Below are 18244 nucleotides of genomic sequence, written 5' to 3'. Positions count from 1 at the left end.
AGCTCGATCGTCATTTTGTTCAATAAACGCGAGGCAACGTATGATAATGCGTCGAACGACGCCACGTATGATAATGCGTTGAACGACGCCGGTAACGGTCTTATCGGTTCACTACGATTTAAGCCTTTATCAGTTCGGCTGCGCGATCTCGCAAATCGACGACAAATTCCGACGAATCTGGGAAACGCGCAGTAAATCAAATAACTCGATCACGCGCTGCTCACTCGAATTGAAACAATACGAATATTCCAAACGATTTCGTTCCTCTGACGGTGTTTTATCTGTTTTACAATCTTGCTGAAGCTTGAAATGCGTTAAACCAAGTTAACATCGTTGTACATGTAGAATTTCTGTGAGAGAACATTTTTCTAAAATTCATCCGAAATGTTTGTACGGGTTAGAGGCAAATGGAAAAGGAATCGAAGGGCGCTTATGGTCAGTTAGATCGCAAAAAAGTATTGAATAATACAGGTATTTTCAGAAACAGCGACTTCAATAGACTGTTTATCAAGCATGCCATACATCACTGTGCAATGTATCTTCGGCTCGCTGGTGCTTGTTAAATGTAGCGGTACAAATTCAGAATCGATACCATTCTGAAAATGTATCGTTCTATTGTACCTTATTCTTGTTCTAATATTTCAAGTTAAAACGGTATTAAGAGAAACTACAATTTATATAAAACCTTTTTTTGCGTAAGAAAAATGTATAGCAACTTATAATTTCGCTTTGTGGATCTGTTATGTTTATGTGGTAGCTAAAACATAAGTTTCATTAACTTATGTCGACTCTGGCAATGGCTGGATTAAGAAATATCTTCTGCGTCAAGGTCTCTTTACAGTCTTGTTGCGAATTCATAGCCTCGTTTCATAAATGTATGTAAATATCGCAATTCTTGGTAGAACTTTTTCTATTACTTTCCTACTACATATGTAATGGAGGTCAACATGGTGACGAACACAGCAATTAAATATAATGATGACTGCGTAATACGCTAGAATACGCATTACATGTAATTTACATTTTAGGCGAATAAGACATTTCAGAAGATTCCGAAATCTTTGGAGGGATGGCACAAGCCTTGAGAGAAAGTTTTGAAGATTTTGGAAAGCTCAAGGCCCTCAAAACATCAAGGCTTCCAAAATGCCAAGGACATCAAGGAACTAAATCTTCCAAGGACCTCAGGAATTCCAAGGATTTCTTGGAAAGGAAAGTCATACAGAACCCAAAGGGGTCTGAGATTCCAAGAATCTCTGGGAACTCCAAAATTAGTTTATCGTTTATAATTGTTTTGAACCTTTTTTAAGTTTTTCATCGTTGGTTGATTAATTGATTTCACGAGAAAGTACATATTACATATTAGTAATATCCCGTGCTCTCGAAAAATCTTCCACTGGCAACGCAGCATTAGACATTTAAAACAAGCAATGAACGATCGCGGAAAGAGATCAAGACTGCAATATCGTCCATGAACATGCTTTATCACAAGTGATATACCCGAAACACGCGAGGCAGACTAGCTGGCGATGCTTCACAGAGACATCACAGGTTTATAGATCAGTCGGAGCCAAGTGGTGTCGGTGATTCTCAATCGGGGCGGTACTAACGCGCTCACATCTCTGTGCCAAAAAGTTCGCGCGTACGCGCCGTGCTCGGAAGCAAAAATGGAAGGGGTAAGAGCATGGACGAGGACGAAATATAGCGAGAACCAACGAAATAGAAAAAGAGAGGAACCGAGGAGCGAGGATAGAGAAATATATAGGGGCTGAGAGAAAGGGGCAGAGAAGCGGGGAAAAATGGGTCGGCGCCGGACTTTAATCAATGGTTTCGGCGCCAACTGGGCGACGAGGCGCGTTTCTGTAAAAAATGCGCGGCTACCCAACGAACACGATGGAAATTCGAATTGTCGTTCCGTTATACACCGACTGTGCGCCATCGTCTTGGTCACGAACAATCCACGATTCGAATACTCGCGTGAGAACCATTGTATCATTTCGTATACGCGGTTTGTTTTACGGTTATCCCCACCTCCCTTTTTTTTTGCTTCTCTGTTTCCCTTGTTTTCTCGTCAGTTCCTATTTTTCCATGCTCTTGCTGGTTTTTGCCTCATTTTTTTGGTTTTCCAGCGTGCACCAAGTGTGACGCTCGCTGACTCACCGCAAACGCGACAGGAAAAAAAGGATTAGTGTGATGTCGTGTCAACGATGTCATCGCGGTCGAATCAAACTTCGCTTCAGCGAACAAGAAAAAAAAACGAGACTAGCTGGATGGTTGGTCGGCTGGACCGCGTTTTTGTTCACGATTCCGCGAAAATTCGGGCGCAGAAGCGCACTCGAAATCCTTGATCATCGCGAGAGATGGTTGGTTAAAGTGGCGACGCTAGTGCGAGTTACCACCGTTTCCGCGTTTGATCTGACGTCGATGTTTGCTAGATGATTTCTTAAGTGGACATTTCTTAAGTGTCATTGGTTGTAATTAACGATGCTGTTCGTTGAAAATCCTTCAGCTTGCAGTTCCTTGGTTTGACGTATGTGTGTAATGTGTCATAGTTCCATCGAGAGACAAAGATACTTGTACTTTGTATAGAGTTGATTCTGGATAGGTGTTAGTTCGAATACATCGAAAGGTTAGTCAACTGATTTTAATATTACAAAGAACACAAGCATACTTTATACGGTAAACTATACAATGGATCGAATCCTTCAAGGCGTATTCTTGTTCCTGACAATTATAATTATGTTAATTTCGAACGATACAAACAGAGGCACGTTTGTATTTCGAGACGTTTCATATTCTGATGACCAAAACGTGGTAAAAATTAAACATTATAAGGAAGGGAAGAAGATGAACCTAAGGAAATGTTACTAAATTTAGTTAGCCAGCTTGTCAATAGCTTTATGCCTTAGTCACGAAGTTTTCGATAAGAACAGTTTTAATAATAGAAGACTGTTCAGTTTGTAATTATTCATAATCGCATCAAGTTCTATCCTGGTCTATCGCGTCTATATTTAACCAGAAACTAAATTATTCCAGTCCTCGATCATTAACATTAAGGCGCAAATAAATGAAAATAGTAACTTAGCTTCCCTGACTAAATATCATTAGCGATTAAATCTGACGTTTCATCGTTTATTCATCGTTTAACAATGAAAAGTAACCGCTCGTCATCCGAATCAAATTAATCCATGACTCGAGGTGTAAAGCGTCGCAAAAATCTTTCGATCCTTCGCAACTCTAACAAGAACCATTTGTATTCAACGTATCGCTTTCTAGGCTCATTCATACATTAAACATAACGTACTGTACAGCCGCAGATGTAAGATAAACAAAACAATCTGAGTTTATACGATCTATTGACACCGTGGACGACAAACATCCTGACAACTGAATAACATTAAGATAATAAGTAAATAACATTTTCCTTGGTATATTCTTTCCTCAACGAAGATTTATTTCATTGCTAAATTAATACGACTAGCCGTTTAGTCAAGAATTTGGCAACATTCTAAAGATCGAAACGATATTAACATAATACGATTTTACAATTAACGATTGTAACATGATCGTCCCGTGATAAGGTTTCGCTTTTTTATTAATCGAACTATAATACGATCGAGCAAAAAATTCCAAAGATTTGATGGTACCCTAATCGCGTGTTACGGTCTCGTGGAAGCATTTCTCAGCAATTTTTCGCAGATTCATTCGCAGCAGCGCTTCTTTAACGACTTTAACTTCCTTAACTCGTTCAATGGTACTCGACGCGTAAAAGCAACGCGACGCGCGCATGCTTGCACCAGTAGCGTACACTACGAGCATTTAAACTAAACGGTGGCACCAGCGCGTTCAAATTTCACCACGGGCGCACTCGAGTGTTCGTTAGACGAGGTTCAACGCGAAAGCGTTAATGGCCATCTTACTTTCGCCACGAGTTTCTCGTTGCTCGATTACTTTGTGGAACACCCCGTATAACCTAAATACGACGTACGGGGACGCACACGAGCGAACAGACGGCCGCGCGTCGGCGAACCTGTCGTCTAACACGCGGCGGCGGAAAGTGTACTCAGTCAAGCTGTCGAAGGGCAAAGCGCTAAATTCACGCCGTGCAATTTCCGGGAGCGAAGCCAGCTTCTGGAGGCTCGCGAGTAAAATGGCAAACGCGTATGTAAGCGCGTCTATGCGATGGCGTAGCACACGTGCACGCGCAATATCCTCACTTGAAGCGACACACGAAGCGACGATAAAGCGACGAGAGGCTCGAAGTGTCGTGAAAATGAGCTTTTCCGTGGAACGTTCTTAATTATGACACTCGTTTATCCTCGTTCGCCGTAATACCGTCGCCACCGTGTCTCTTGTTCTTCACGAACGCACGCATCTATACTGGGAATAAATTATATCACTAACCTCCTGGCTCCTTTGTCAAATCCTAACGCACGTCCTTGGCTAACTAAACCTTGTTTCGTACCTCTATCGGGCCTCTATCTTTCCCCCATCGTGTATTTCGCTATGCAAACTTACGACATACTTGCGGGAATTTTAAATTTGCTCATAAAATATGTATATCTTATGATCAACAGAAAATAAGACGAATCGTATTTTGTATAGACGTGACGTGAAATGTTTAATACTGTTAGATATAGTATAATACATCAGTTCGTGTTTTATCTACATTGTTTCTTCAAAACAAAATTTACAGGTATATATTAAAGAACTGTCAATGTAAAAAAGAGATACGTTTTGTAATTGGCGATATTTTGTATGTGTCTCTTGCTGTAATAAATAATTGCTTGTGTCTATCATCGTCCTAAAAACTGTATTCGAAATCTAAAAAATACCGTAATTCAGGTTTTAGCTAGTCAAAGCGCGATTCGTGTAAATCCCACATTTTATCCATATACTCGTTCTTCAACGATGTATTAGGATCGAATTCATTTCGAAACGGAGTACCGTTTACCAAACGTGTCTCGAATAACTGAAGTCATGTGTTTGAAACTTCGTTCTACCTTTCGACACGATTTCTCGAATGCTATTGCGCAAACGTTCGCTGCCGTGACCGTGAACATTGAAAACACACAAGCCGGCGTCGACCGTTGCGCTTTGTACGCGAAACACGCTGCGAACCGTCTGTAATCGATCGGTGACAGTCGTCGAAATGGGAAGTTGAAAAATACGAGGCGAAATTCGAACGACGATGATTTAAGTTTTGTTCACAATTCACTGTCACATAGTTTGTAACATGCATAGGCGTAGGGAGCGCGACAGCGCGAGTCAACGACCTCGATGATAATCCAGCCGATCAATAACTCTTCCGGGAGTTCGGGAATGCGAAGCGAAGAATTAATCGCGCGAATCATCGTTAAACTGCTAAAGACACGCGACACAAAACGCGCACGAGAAACGAACTGTTTAACACAATTTTCCAAGGACACAGACGCATGCATGAGGGGGACACAATGTTCCTTCGTTTCGCAGAATGAATGCGTCGTTAACTTAATCATCGACTGTTTGCGACAAACCGCAAACACGCGACGCCGTGACCTGTGATGTATAGGGGCATTAACTTTAATGGTGCAAACTGTGGCGGAGGAATGAGAAGTATTTCATAGAAACAGGTTTCTTCGATCAACGAGTAATATAATTGGGCGAGGCGAATCTTGATAGTTGTGATTTACATGATAGTTATGGATGCTCGTAAATTGATATGCAAAGTCAAATTTACACGCGGTAGTATTTTTACGAAATTGCTAATATCGCCATTCTCATTTTTAGTACGTTCATTGCTAATCAATTTTTCGTTAAACTGTTTCCTGAATTATCGTGAGATATGCGATTGGGACAATCTTCCATCTTCGACAAACTTCCTTGCAATCTCTGAATATTTCAAAATATACGTAAATATGCTTATCTATCATTCCCTCCATCACATAGTGTCGTATTCATATCTCTATAAAAATCCTTGGCCAAAACGGCAGTCTCGCTATCGGTAAATTTATCCCGCCGCTTCTTCACCCCTCTGCCACCCATTTTTAACTCATCGTCCACAAAAGCCGTGCGTAACCATTACGTATTACCCCAGTACACCATTTTCAGGTACAATATTTTTCGGATGAAATGCGTGTACCGTTGGCGTCGGCGTCTCCTGACGTTATCCAGAAACAAATGGACTTTTAAATTGCACTCGCGACCCCCACCTGTAGTCGGTGGGAGCGGGCCCTCGCAATGGTCGCCGATAACGGATGCAGTGCCGTGCACTCGCGACAAATTTGTACCATTATATTTCCGTATTTACTTGGCCGCGTGGACCGCGGGGTCAGTGCTTTGTTCTACGCGTAATTACGTCCCCTGGCGCTTAATTCACGACGATTAAATTGCACGACCCCTCCCCTCGCACGTTCGGCGTTCCATTCCGCCCTTCGACCCTTCCGTCCAACACCAACCCACGCTCGTTAATTCCCCCGAAATAAGTGCATCGCGCGATCACCGGGACTTTCGGGTCCATGTACATACCTTGCGCCACTATCCGTTTCGTCATATTCAAGGGACAAGAAGTAATTGCTCGCCGCTTAATTACAACGTACACAGAGTGTTTCTTAACGTTTGTGCAACGCTGTAGTCCATTTCCTCCCTCTAATGCCTGTAATGCAAACACTTGTGGCTAATACGGACATACGTATGGTGGAAATCGATTTGTTGATTACGATTTGTTGGTTCCGAGCTAAGTGATCGTGATTAAGTGTGCTTTTGTGATGCTGAATGGTGGTATTACTTCGTTATCAATTGTTGAGTATTATTCTGAGACAAAATATGTGTAGTCTTATGAGTTAGGAATATACGTATATTTTAATGAATTTGGAATATACGTATAAATAAGAGCAGTGATTAAGTTCACACCGCTCACGCTTATGACGTGTGTGGACACAGGAATAGGAACATCCAATTTATACAAGACGTAATATTCGTCGGGCAGGGTCAACGAACTTAACTTAACTGTAAGTCACTTAACTGTTTATTTAACTGGACTACTGACATTATCGAAGGCGAAGTATATTTTATGGTAGGATACACAGTCCTAGAAATATTCGTCCATTTACCATACTCGATTCGCATGTAGGTACATCAAGGAACATAGAACATCCATACGGCATATACATATGTGCACAAGGTTACAATTAAACCGACAAAAGTTACAAGAAGGTAATATTGTCAACTGTTTCATATTCATAATTATCATACAGCAACAAAAAATTGAATAAGATAACATAATGTGTTAAAAAAGTTAAGTAGGTGAACAAATACTTATTGTAGCTGACTGTATGTAAAAATATTCATTGTAAATTCATTGTAAAACATTCCTTGTAAATTAGAAATAAATTTGGATATTAAGGAATTAAATAATGATACTGTAGGCACTGTACGCGTCGAGAAATCGTTCATATTTCTAAATACGAGTATACGAGGGAGAAAGGTATATATTATGTTAAGTTGAAATATAAGATGTCATAGTTAGAGAGAAATTTGTACACCAAGGAAGGAGACACAACGTTTCGATGATGCTTTTGGAACAAGTGGAAAGGGAGAGATTCTCTTACGTTAACGTTAGCTGTAACTGCTAATTTAATTAAGCAACGTCTTTAGTTGCGCGGTGTGCGACCTTATTCAGCGCAGAAGTCGCATTACCGTCCTTGCAAATTAATAACAGGCATTATCTGACGGCTGAGTTTCGCGGCATTAAGATACCGTCTTGCGGAAGAATTATCTTTTCGTGTACTTTCAGACGTCGGTGAAAGCCAGACGTTACATTACGAATTAAATTACGCGTTGAAAGCGCGGAAGATGTAGTTTCGAATCGCCATTGTTACGCAATGAACGGTATTGTGCGTAACGTTACATTCCAAGTAGAACCGTTATCGTATACTGTACTCCACGTGGAACATTTTAATCCATAGAAACGCGCTTTATCAGTTGTTGTTGTAATCGTATTATCTCATTCTGCTAAGTAAAAATTCTCGCAGAAATGAAAAAGGGTATAGTTTTATTAGAGTCAACAAACAAACAAGTACAAGAATCGGACGATGAAAAGTATATTTTTTTCAGAGTCAAGGATAAACGCGTTTTTTTTTTTAGACTGAAAAACAAACGAGAACAAGGTCAAAAAGATATAAAAAATTGATAGTTTTTTTCAAACACAATGTGAATCATTAAATTGCGTAAAAATGTGTACACTTGTCCTTCCTGTTTCAAGTGTCCAAGTTTAATGTTTTATAATAAACTACTCGATGGAACTAATAAATCCATGCATGAAAATTGTTTCATTTTCAATTGTTTTATGTCATTCATAAATTTAATTTTGCCAGGTCGATTATCCGAAAAATCGCTTAACTTTGTCCCCCATTAGTGTAAATAATTTCCTATATCTTTTTCGAGCCTTTTCGCAAAGAAAGAACGAATAAAGTATCAGGCAAGACAGTATCAGTTAATAGCTGTCAATCAGGAAAAGCAAACCGAAGTTGAAATAGGGAGGTGTCGGAAAGTTCCATAGAGTGACTCCCGACTCCTAATGAAATTCTTCGAATGCACCGGATTTCCTCGTTGGCTGTGGACAAAAGGGGACCGACCACGATCGAACTCATTATAAAATCGAACCGTCCGAGAAGGATGCGACGGGCGTTCGGCTAAAATCATTCTTGACACGTAATCCCGTTACCAGGCGGGTAAAGGAGACAGGGGTCGGACAAAGCGTCCAATTAAAATTATGCAACGTCCATTGTGCTCGTTATCGCACGCCTATCACCGACAGAACCGACCGGGGAACTTTGGAAAACTCGCTAGGTCCGATGAAAGCGGCAGAAGAAGTTTTCGCCGCCTCTACCCCATTCGTACCACCCTCCCCGAAAACCGCCGTGACAAATTCGTTTTCCTCGCTACCGCGTTTCCGTATTTACTCCTGCTACGTCGCTTTGTCCTCGCGTAATTACGTTCCGCGGCAGCTTAACAGCCGACAATTACTCGCCCGGTCGTCGTTAATTTCCCTTGAAATAAAAGACGACAATGTCGACGACGACGCCACCGGTGAGACGCAATATCAGAGGGAGGAACGCGATACCAATCTTACGATTTCCACTGGCACAAAGACGATCCCCAACGTTCCCGGCAGAGATTCCTCTAACGGGACTTTCTGGCAACTGGGACCGACTGACTCGCTTTTGCAACGACGACGGCAACGTTATCGCGGACTCCAGACCTAACTGGCAGCTCGAATTGCCTGGGTTTCGGAGGAAACGTGTAGGTCGTTCCCGCTAGACGTGATTTAGGTGTCGAATAGGTTTGATTAGGTGTCGCTTCGATGACATTGCAGGGTCCATGACTACGAGACTGAAATTCGCGAAGTGATTCGTCGGTATTTTTAGTTCTTATCTCGAGGTCATACAAGGAGAGGGGAAATTATCGATTTTCTTCAGCCTATAAATATATGATTTTTCAAATATTTAGCAAAATCTATGTCATTATGTTGTATTTTTTTTAGTTAAAGAAAGATCTCGTTACCAAAATGGTTACAATACATAATTAATTATTACGAAGGTAATATATGAATGCATAAGTGAATGCAATAAATGATTTATCTTATTGGTCGTATTAGCGCTATTTCTAGAATTCTCTCTCTTAATAACAATATCGATATGTACGAGAGTATGAATAGAATATGAATAACATCGATTATAACCTGTTACGATCGGAATATCTATCCAGGTCGTAGGAGGTCAAGATAATAGAATAAAAATGAATATATTTACAAACAATTAATTTGCTTGCGTCAGTGCTTGGCGACGTTACTTACCAATAGAATACACATTATGTCTGTAATGAATTTCCATAACTTGGTATCCGAAGCAAAAATCACCTTAATCCGAACCAAAAATTCTTGCCACTCTGATTATCGCGAAACACCACGAACCTCGAGTAACGGCGAGGTTTTTCGCCGGTTGACTGAACGAGATCGTTCGAAAGATTTCAGCATCATTTTGTAACGTGTTACATAAAATTCTTGCATAACACGTTCGAACACGTTGCCGGATTCCTTAAGCTCCGACAGCTTCCGCGACTTGGCCACGATTCAGTAGGTAGCCGCTCAGCACGATGAAGAGAAGCGTGGCCGGTGTTTTCGAATGTGAACGCAAGAAATGCATCTCTGGCGCACATAACACGTTGGAGCTGCGTGTTACTCGCGCGAACGAACCGTCGTGTCGTAGTCGCCGTAGATCCAGTAGTAACCTACCTTTATGACCGACGATCTCGCGAATGCGTTTTCCCTTCTCCTCTCACGTAACACGAGCGTGCAGGCTATCGCGCGATCGCAGTGCAACCGAGAAATCGCCTCGTACCACCTTCACCATCCAAGTTTCAATAACAGCGCGCGTACGTTCGACTTGCCGGCTTCGTTTCGCGCCGCGACTCGTTATAGGGTCGTTACCCCTGGATATACGGAAACGATGATATCTCTTTCGTTTCTGCTCGTACCCGGGACCAAAGTTTGTGTGCTTCGTGGATATTCCTATTGAAATCGAAACGAAAGAAGGTAAGTGCAATTTTTCATCATATTTGTTGGATTCGGTGGGTTCCTGTTGTTTTGCTGCATTCCGCAGAGAAATGAATTAACACTGTTAGCAACATTTCGCAAGTTACAAATTACAAATTATAAACGACAAGATTTTGCTGTTAATACATCTAATAAATTAGAATCAATCACACAGTAGCAGTTCAAGCTTATCGATAAATAATATTCTTATATCAATTCTATATGATATTGTAAAGATCACCGAACAAATAATATACAATAATTTACCACTTGAAGATCCAAACGAGGTTACGGAAAAAGGAAAGCAAAAAGGAAAGCGAATAATCTAAATGTACTATTGGAATTACACGCATGATATTAAATTGATATTATTAACCCACATCGTTCACTTCAAGTGTTTTTCTCATTTCCTCATTTACATGCTTTAATATCATGTATTACATATCTTTATTCCATCTAACATGGCTTTGCTGTTGCAAAACAAACTTGTTTGTCGAGATACATTAAGCGTGGATAATAAACGATCCTGGTGATAAAGCTTTTCTTATTATAGAAAAATTCCGTTTTATTCAGGAAGGTGGTTGCGCTTCCGCGTTGTTTTCTATGAAATCTCGAACGACCGCGAGACCAATAGGACTCCGATCAACTTTGATCTTTCATCATATCGCTCTGTCGATTTGGCAATTAACTTGTGCGCATAAATCACGATTCGCGGCGACTATACCAACCTACGCTAGTGCTGTTGTCCATTTTCGCACGTTTTTGTGGTGAATTTTTCCTTTCTTTCTCTCTCTTCTCACTGACACCTTGGAAAGTATGCCAAGCACGTAATTCACGCCTACAGGTGTGCGTGCGTGTTCACGGAGGTTTGGCGTTCGCGCGAACGTATGCGGAACACGACTCGTGCGATCGAGTCCGCAACGAAAATGTGCTCTCACTGCATTGAAAATTAAAACAACCTAGCAGACGTATCTACTGTTTCTCAAGTATCGCCCGTACGATGAATGAGAACGAGGTTTGCCGGCAAAAAGCGTCATCGTGCGAACCGTTGAACGCATTTAATCGGATGCGTTTTGCTGGTGATGAGGTGAATATGTACTTGTACTGCGTCTTATTGCAATACGAATGAAGTTTGCGTAACCTTTGGTTGATTGTTCAGAGGTTGTCTCGTCGCAGTTGCTCACAGATTCTTGTGTAATTACGTTGCGTTAGTTTAAGCTGGGATCTTTGCTCGCAAAGCATAGGAGGAACAATCTGTCCTGGAGTGGTATAAGTAGGTATGCTGGATTCTAGGTGAGAATCTGTTCTCAAGAGTGTATCTTCAGTTTAGCGAATGGAACAGAGAATATGGAAAGATAGATAAAGAAGAGAGGGAAAAAAACCTGACCTTAACTTGATCACGTAATGTAATTAGTCGCTGTTTACGATACACATTTTATTTTGTTGTCACTCGCTTATTACAGTCATTAATATTTATGGATTCAAATCGTGATTTTTTTATATCAGAAATATTGAGATCACAGGAAAACATGCAAGTGCTCTTGACAAAAATAATCTGAGTCGTTATTAAGATAAAGGATACAAGTTATAGGTCGCAGAATTATCACAACGATCTTGATGTTTTCTTACACTATTAGATGATACGTGCAAATCTCTGCGTTACATCACGAGCGTTTTTCTTCCGATGTGTCAAATCGTACGAGTACGTGTAAAATTAGCTGCAGAATATTTTGCAGCGACATCCATAAATTGATACGTGTCTAATCGTATTCGATCATGTTGACGTATCGCCGTAGTTACATAATTCGAGATTTCCTAACTGCTGTCACAGCGAAAGCAGTGTAACCCGTAACACCGTGTAACAAGCCAATCATTGACGAGGCGCAATGTAAATAAATAAAAATATGCTTCACTCGACAAAACTACGTTCGCTTTCTCTTAATCCACATGAAGTTTACCTCTCTCTAACGAGACGTTTAAAATTTAAAATAAAATCGAGGTTTAAGACAGAAACGAGTTGTTCTGTTGCAATGACGCGTAATTTGCAAATCATTTAACAGAAACAGGTATCTTGTACTTTGCCCCGTGACTTTGAGTAAATGGCAAAAATTGACGCAGGGAAAGTTTTCGGAACATTCGATCTTTATTACCTGATCACCTTTAGAAGTCGAATTGTTAATCATTCAAATCTTTCTTCTTAATTTTTAACGAATTACAAACTGTAAATCAATCCGCTAATATTTTTCTATAAAATAGGTTTTCGCTAGGTGAATTTTTTAAAATATGGATATTGCAAAAGAAGAAGAACAAGAAGAAGAAGAACATATTTTATTTGAAATCGTATCCACCTACTGTATTTCTTTCAATTTATGTATCTACCTACTCAAATTCCTGTTACAACTCTCTAAACTCTGACCAATCTCATGACCTCACCATACCTCTTCTGCCGGCACCACTCCCATTTTTGTCGCAAGCTATTCGAAAGATAGCTAAACACAAATCGGTCTCCTTTAGCCACATTCATTCTACAGTTAGTCGACGACCACCACGAAAGACGATGTAGCTGTGACCTTGATCAGCGGCAACGTCCTCGACATTCCCGTAGGATAGACTCGGAGGTGGGCAACGATGGACGCAGGATTGGCCGTGGTAGAGTGCGCGATTGGTCCGATGGTCTGTCGTCAAACAACCGCCACTCCGATATCATCGTCACTGGACGCTCGTGTGTCTTCGAACCTGCAACTATCTACATCCAACGCAAATCATTCTTCAAGGTGTTAAAAAACTATAAGAGTGTTGATCGCGACTCGGTTCGTGAACGAAGAATATTATTGGGATCTTTGTCGATTGTTCGCGTGTCTTTGGACCTGCAGCTATTCGCACCTGACGCCAGCTATTCTTCTGGTCGCTATAAAATCATAAAGGTATCATAGACGACGACCTGAGTTACAAAGCAATACTAGAATCTTCGTCTCTTGTTCCCATGTCTACGAATCTGCAGTTACTCGCAACGTGTATCATCGTCGATGCTATAAAATTAAAAAATATCGTCCATTGTGACTCGGGTAACAAACAAGGAATATTACCAGGATCTTCGACAATTGTCCGCGCGTTGAGTATGAAGAAATGTCTCAAACGACATTGAAAAAGGCGCTTGCACGCTTCCCTCGTCGGGTCTATGTGATTAAGGATCCAAGGAACATCTCACGCCTAGTGTATCTAACGAGTTCTCGAGTATTCGTGCACTTTCGTACGGTCAATAAGACAGTTTCCGGTCTAAAGTATCGCGGTCTTGCGATTGCTACCTGTTGATCGTGTCGTCTACACTCGGCCATTGCGAAATGTACAAATCGCGAGCATCCGTTGTAGTCGGTTGATTTTGTCGACTGTTGTGGGCAGACGTGCTGCGGTAGTGGTACAGTGAGGACCGCTGACAAGTTGCTGGACACGTCCTGATGTTCGTCGGATCGTGAATTTGTGACTGAGACGACGTTTGTGGTTTTTACTTCGGAACAAGTGCAGTGTGGAAGGTAGGCCATGATCCAGTTGCTTTAAGTTGGAAATTGTTTGTGGTGGTAGATACGTTATTGATATGGTTTTGACCAGAGTTATGTTTCTTTGAAATGGAAGACAGTGGCTGTAATTTGTCGATATTTGTGAAAAGTGTATTTGATTCGTGTATTAATTAGAGAAAGTACCACGTTCGTTTTGGATCGCTACTTGTTCGAGAGCATCTACGTGTTTGGAGTGCAAATTTAGCGAAATTTGAGTACGCGGAATTGTACATAGATGTTTCATTAATTTTGAAGTCAACAATGTTTGTTAATCCGATACGGTATGTTTTCAGTTACATAAATATTTTTAGATCAATTTCAACGTTTACTCGTATTAGATTAAAAATTATATCGGAATAATTAAAGATCAATTTTGTTCCCATCACGCTTTATCTTGTAATTATCGATAAAATTACTTTCACTTTTATTACGTTTCAAATTAACAAGTAGCTTCAGGCATTTTATATCCAAAAGAAACACATTCTGAATCCCCATTGACTCATCGAACCAACAACTGTCCTTCGGAGAGAAAAGCAGTTGGCTTCGCTGTTTGCTCGCCCATACTTTCGGGGTTATTCAACTTATCCTTGACATTGAAACCGCTAAAGTAGACCGTAGAAACGAATTACGCAAACTACAGAATGAAAGAGCTACTACGAAATCTTCGAATCGTTCTCTCAGGAATATAAACGTCTCGTTACATCTGGAACTCGTTTCTCGACTGATAGTGAAAATTCTTCTTATTTTTTCCATGTCAGCATATTATATTGGGCTCTAGTTTCCCTTCTGAACAAGTCGGAATTCTATTTTCTTCGGTTGCGAAGTTTTGAGCTAATTCGGAATTCATTTCTTTTCGTCTTCGCTTCGTAAATCACACACGTTGATATAGAGGTCGATCATTCATCCAATCCAGTGTCCGAACGCGAGGAAAGCAGTAGGTCGTTTCAAGGATTACCGCTATGTGATCAATAATTAAAACCTGTTTGTGAATCACGATCGAATTAGAGCAAAAGGAAAGATTAGGGTAAAAGATCGTCGCAAAAGGAATTCTCTCGGTATTTTGAAGTTTGCTTGACACGAATAAATATAAAATCCTGGTATGAAAATAATGTTGTGGACGTTGAGATATTAAAAATATTTTTGTCTCTCCGTGACATGTGGTGATAACGTAGTTTCTGTATTAACATTTTCTTTAGTTGTAACCTATTTGCAAGTGTAAACGCGAATTATTACGCGGTAATAAATTATCGTCGAGCTCTTATTTAATGATAATGCTGGCATAGCTTTAGACAAGTATAGTCTCAAACATCGGTGCAGTATTTTCAGACTTTATTCAAGGCATTAATACTTGCATTACTAACGCCAGCCGTCATTTAGATACATAATTTTAGCAGCGTGCATGATCATTTGTCACGATACACTGGAACACTAGTAAGAATTGCGTTTCAGTTAAAGCGATATTACGTAATAGTCCTAAAAATATATTTTTCCATTTCCTTTCAGATCGCCAATGAACGCATACATTTTTTAACTTCAACGAATCTTTAAAAGAATCTCTCTATCAAGAATACATCGAATCATGTTGCCATCGTCGAAGTTGCTCCAGGACGATCCGCCAGAGCTTGCCAACGCAACCACCACCTCCAGGACTTCAACAAACGGACCCACTACGCAGACAACGATCACCGTCGAAGACGTTGAGAGAAACGATGACGATCCTCCGCCTTACAGCGCGATTGTTCCACCGAATCACGTCGGTTGGCCGTACAACTTTTCAGGAAATCGGTATTCCGCGTGCAATGCAACATCCTGCAGGACGGACGCGACTCCGTTGGCTGGCTTCCAACCAGGCCTGACGTCGCCAGGTTTCGATTCCCATCCCAGGAGAACCGACGGTCAACACGCGTCAATCTCGGTGCCATCAATGCCTTGCAGGCTGTTCATGTTCGGCTCTCGCAGATCTTTGTTCGCGAGAGAAAGTTCCACGGATAACATCTCCATAATCAAGGATACAGGTGGAAGGACGCGGAGTAAGTATTTTTATTAGCAATTGTGTGTTCCAGTCACTTTTTATGGGAGACTTATGTTTTTATGTATTCGCTTCTTTTCAAATCTGAGATTAATGTTTTTTTTTGTCCTTGTACCTTATCCCAATTCGTTATTACACGGTTTTAGTAGAATAAATTTTTATTTTAATTTCTGCTGCTTATCAACGCATGTTAAATAGCGTGAGAGATTTTGTTTACAAAGTGGTCGTAACGCCGCCTAAACGTATGATTCAGAAGTGCGATAATTATTTTTAATTGCATTGAAAATCGCAGCCCTATTTGTCTTGTGATTCGTAATTGTATGTTCAGTGTTTCGTACTTGGAATTGTCACGCTGCGACGGGGAATAAATTCGTTTGAATGCAAAGTGAGGAGGAGGAAGGGGGCGGGGAGAACGCGACTCTTTGCCGTGAAATTTTCCATCGTTTGGAGCACGCATGTCGCGTGTAACGAGATCTTTAATGGTGCTCGGTTTCCAGCATGCATAATTCGACCTGCTGAAGATTCATTACCATCAATTTTTTATTGTAATCACTGAATGTAACACGGCAAAATGCACGCGGTCTGCCTTTGTAGTGACATCACCTCCATTTTCTGATATTTTTTTTTTTCCTCTTTTTGCTTTTGCAGAAAAGCACGGTCGTTTCACTTCGTCGTTACCTCCCTGTTCCAACGTAAAATTAAATTTGTTTTTTATACTCGTCGGCATACAAATGTCATTTTTACCAGAAGTAAAAATGAAAATAAGGAATAAAAGTTGCAATGTGATGATTTGAAATTTAAATTTTTTCGTTTTTGTATTCTCGCTGAAAGATTCGAGTAATCAAAATGCCACAGAATATGTTCTACTGTGCTTTTATCGCAATCTATTCGGATACGAAACACAATGACTATTATTTTTCAGAATACGGCGCCATTTTGGTCGGTGGAGCGGTGATCATTTTCCTCATGGTCTTGTCATTACTAGTGCGGTTTATTATGGACAAACATCTTTGGCGTGGCTAGCCAAGGATTCTTGGAAGATGATGATAAAACGTACAACGATCTAGTGCGACGTATTCTCGATTTAGACTGAATCTAGAGTAAGCATTATCACAGTGTAATTCTTCGTCGAATTGCAGGTGTAATTAGAGCGTGATTGTCGCACAAAGAAAAAAATTCCAGTCCTGTAACTCGTGCGTCATCTGTTGTGCATACTTTCATCGTTCAATTCACCGGCTAATAAGTGCGATATTTATGCGTATTTCTGGAAGTAACATACGTTTAAGTCCTTTGTTTAAGGTTCAATGTTTCCTCTTTTTAATACACACGATCTATTTTCTAATTAAATGCGATATACTGCAGTTCTAAAGCAGTATTAGATGCGCCATAAGACAATCTGTAAATAATTACTCTCGAATATTTGTATAAACTTTTCTGTACTACCTAAATTAGAATATTTTGTACTATCTGTTTTATATCGTAGCTTTTGTACAATATTTGTGGAAATAAGATTGACAAGTTTCGAGAAGCAGCCTGCAGTTTATATTTTATTATCCAATTTAGCAAAATGCTAAAATTGCACCTTGTCGTTCATGTATTAGTAACGGAGAGCAGTAAATCATCAGCGTATCGCTACACGACAAAGCGAAGGTTACTTAAACAATTTTGTTGATCGAACGTATTCCACACGAGGACGAGTCGATAGTCGAATTAGAAGAACAAACGTTTGCCTGTTGACTCTCGGCCTTATATAGCTAAAATCTTAAACTACGCGTAGTCAATTGAATAGCCATAAGCATCATCATAGGTAGTCAAACCATGGTACATACTTACCTCATTTTTAGATGTAAGTATGCTTAAACGGTACATAGAACGTAAATATTTAAACTTCTTTTGAACGCCAGAACGAAATTTTTTGTAGTCTTGCAAAATGTTAAACGCTCCGTCATTTTTGTCTAAAAAGTTAAACATTTAACTTAAGCAAACTATTAAAGGAAATTGGATGTTTAACATCAATAACAGATTATTTACATTCGAAGGCTATTTGAGGTATCAGTTTGTGTCATTATCGCTGTCAAAATAATTTCAAGG

The 18244-nt window shown here is 40.2% G+C and overlaps 1 protein-coding gene and 2 long non-coding RNA genes across 9 annotated transcripts in view; 1 reads left to right on the top strand and 2 right to left on the bottom strand.

Moving 5' to 3' along the window:
• Nucleotides 1-9970, bottom strand: part of LOC105665970 — a 33061-nt gene extending 23091 nt beyond the window's left edge. For all 4 annotated transcript variants that reach the window (XR_007224794.1, XR_007224797.1, XR_007224796.1 and 1 more), the window contains exons 1-2: nucleotides 9833-9970; nucleotides 6505-6631 (exon numbers count right to left, since the gene is read on the bottom strand). This is a non-coding gene — a long non-coding RNA (uncharacterized LOC105665970). The remainder of the gene's footprint in view (nucleotides 1-6504; nucleotides 6632-9832) is intronic.
• Nucleotides 9971-10149: 179 nt separating this feature from the next.
• LOC100650769 lies at nucleotides 10150-17681 on the top strand. Of its 4 annotated transcripts, none has more exons than XM_012310508.3 (3): nucleotides 10150-10570; nucleotides 15628-16154; nucleotides 17076-17681. In XM_012310508.3, the coding sequence occupies exons 2-3, from the start codon at nucleotides 15704-15706 to the stop codon at nucleotides 17174-17176; spliced, it is 552 nt and encodes a 183-aa protein (XP_012165898.1). In that variant the 5' UTR covers nucleotides 10150-10570; nucleotides 15628-15703; the 3' UTR covers nucleotides 17177-17681. The 4 variants fall into 4 exon arrangements, with proteins under 4 accessions (XP_012165898.1, XP_012165902.1, XP_012165897.1 ...); XM_012310512.3 differs by lacking the exon at nucleotides 10150-10570 and adding an exon at nucleotides 10915-11847; XM_012310507.3 differs by lacking the exon at nucleotides 10150-10570 and adding an exon at nucleotides 13310-14100.
• LOC125385478 lies at nucleotides 12882-13797 on the bottom strand. The gene is made up of 2 exons (XR_007224798.1): nucleotides 13657-13797; nucleotides 12882-13316 (listed from the first exon to the last, which is right to left on the bottom strand). It is a non-coding gene; the product is annotated as an uncharacterized LOC125385478 (long non-coding RNA).
• Nucleotides 17682-18244: the final 563 nt, after the last annotated feature.

The sequence above is a fragment of the Bombus terrestris genome, chromosome 7, assembly GCF_910591885.1.
Source record: "Bombus terrestris chromosome 7, iyBomTerr1.2, whole genome shotgun sequence".
NCBI lineage: Eukaryota > Metazoa > Arthropoda > Insecta > Hymenoptera > Apidae > Bombus > Bombus terrestris.
This window is presented reverse-complemented; position numbering and strand designations above follow the sequence as displayed.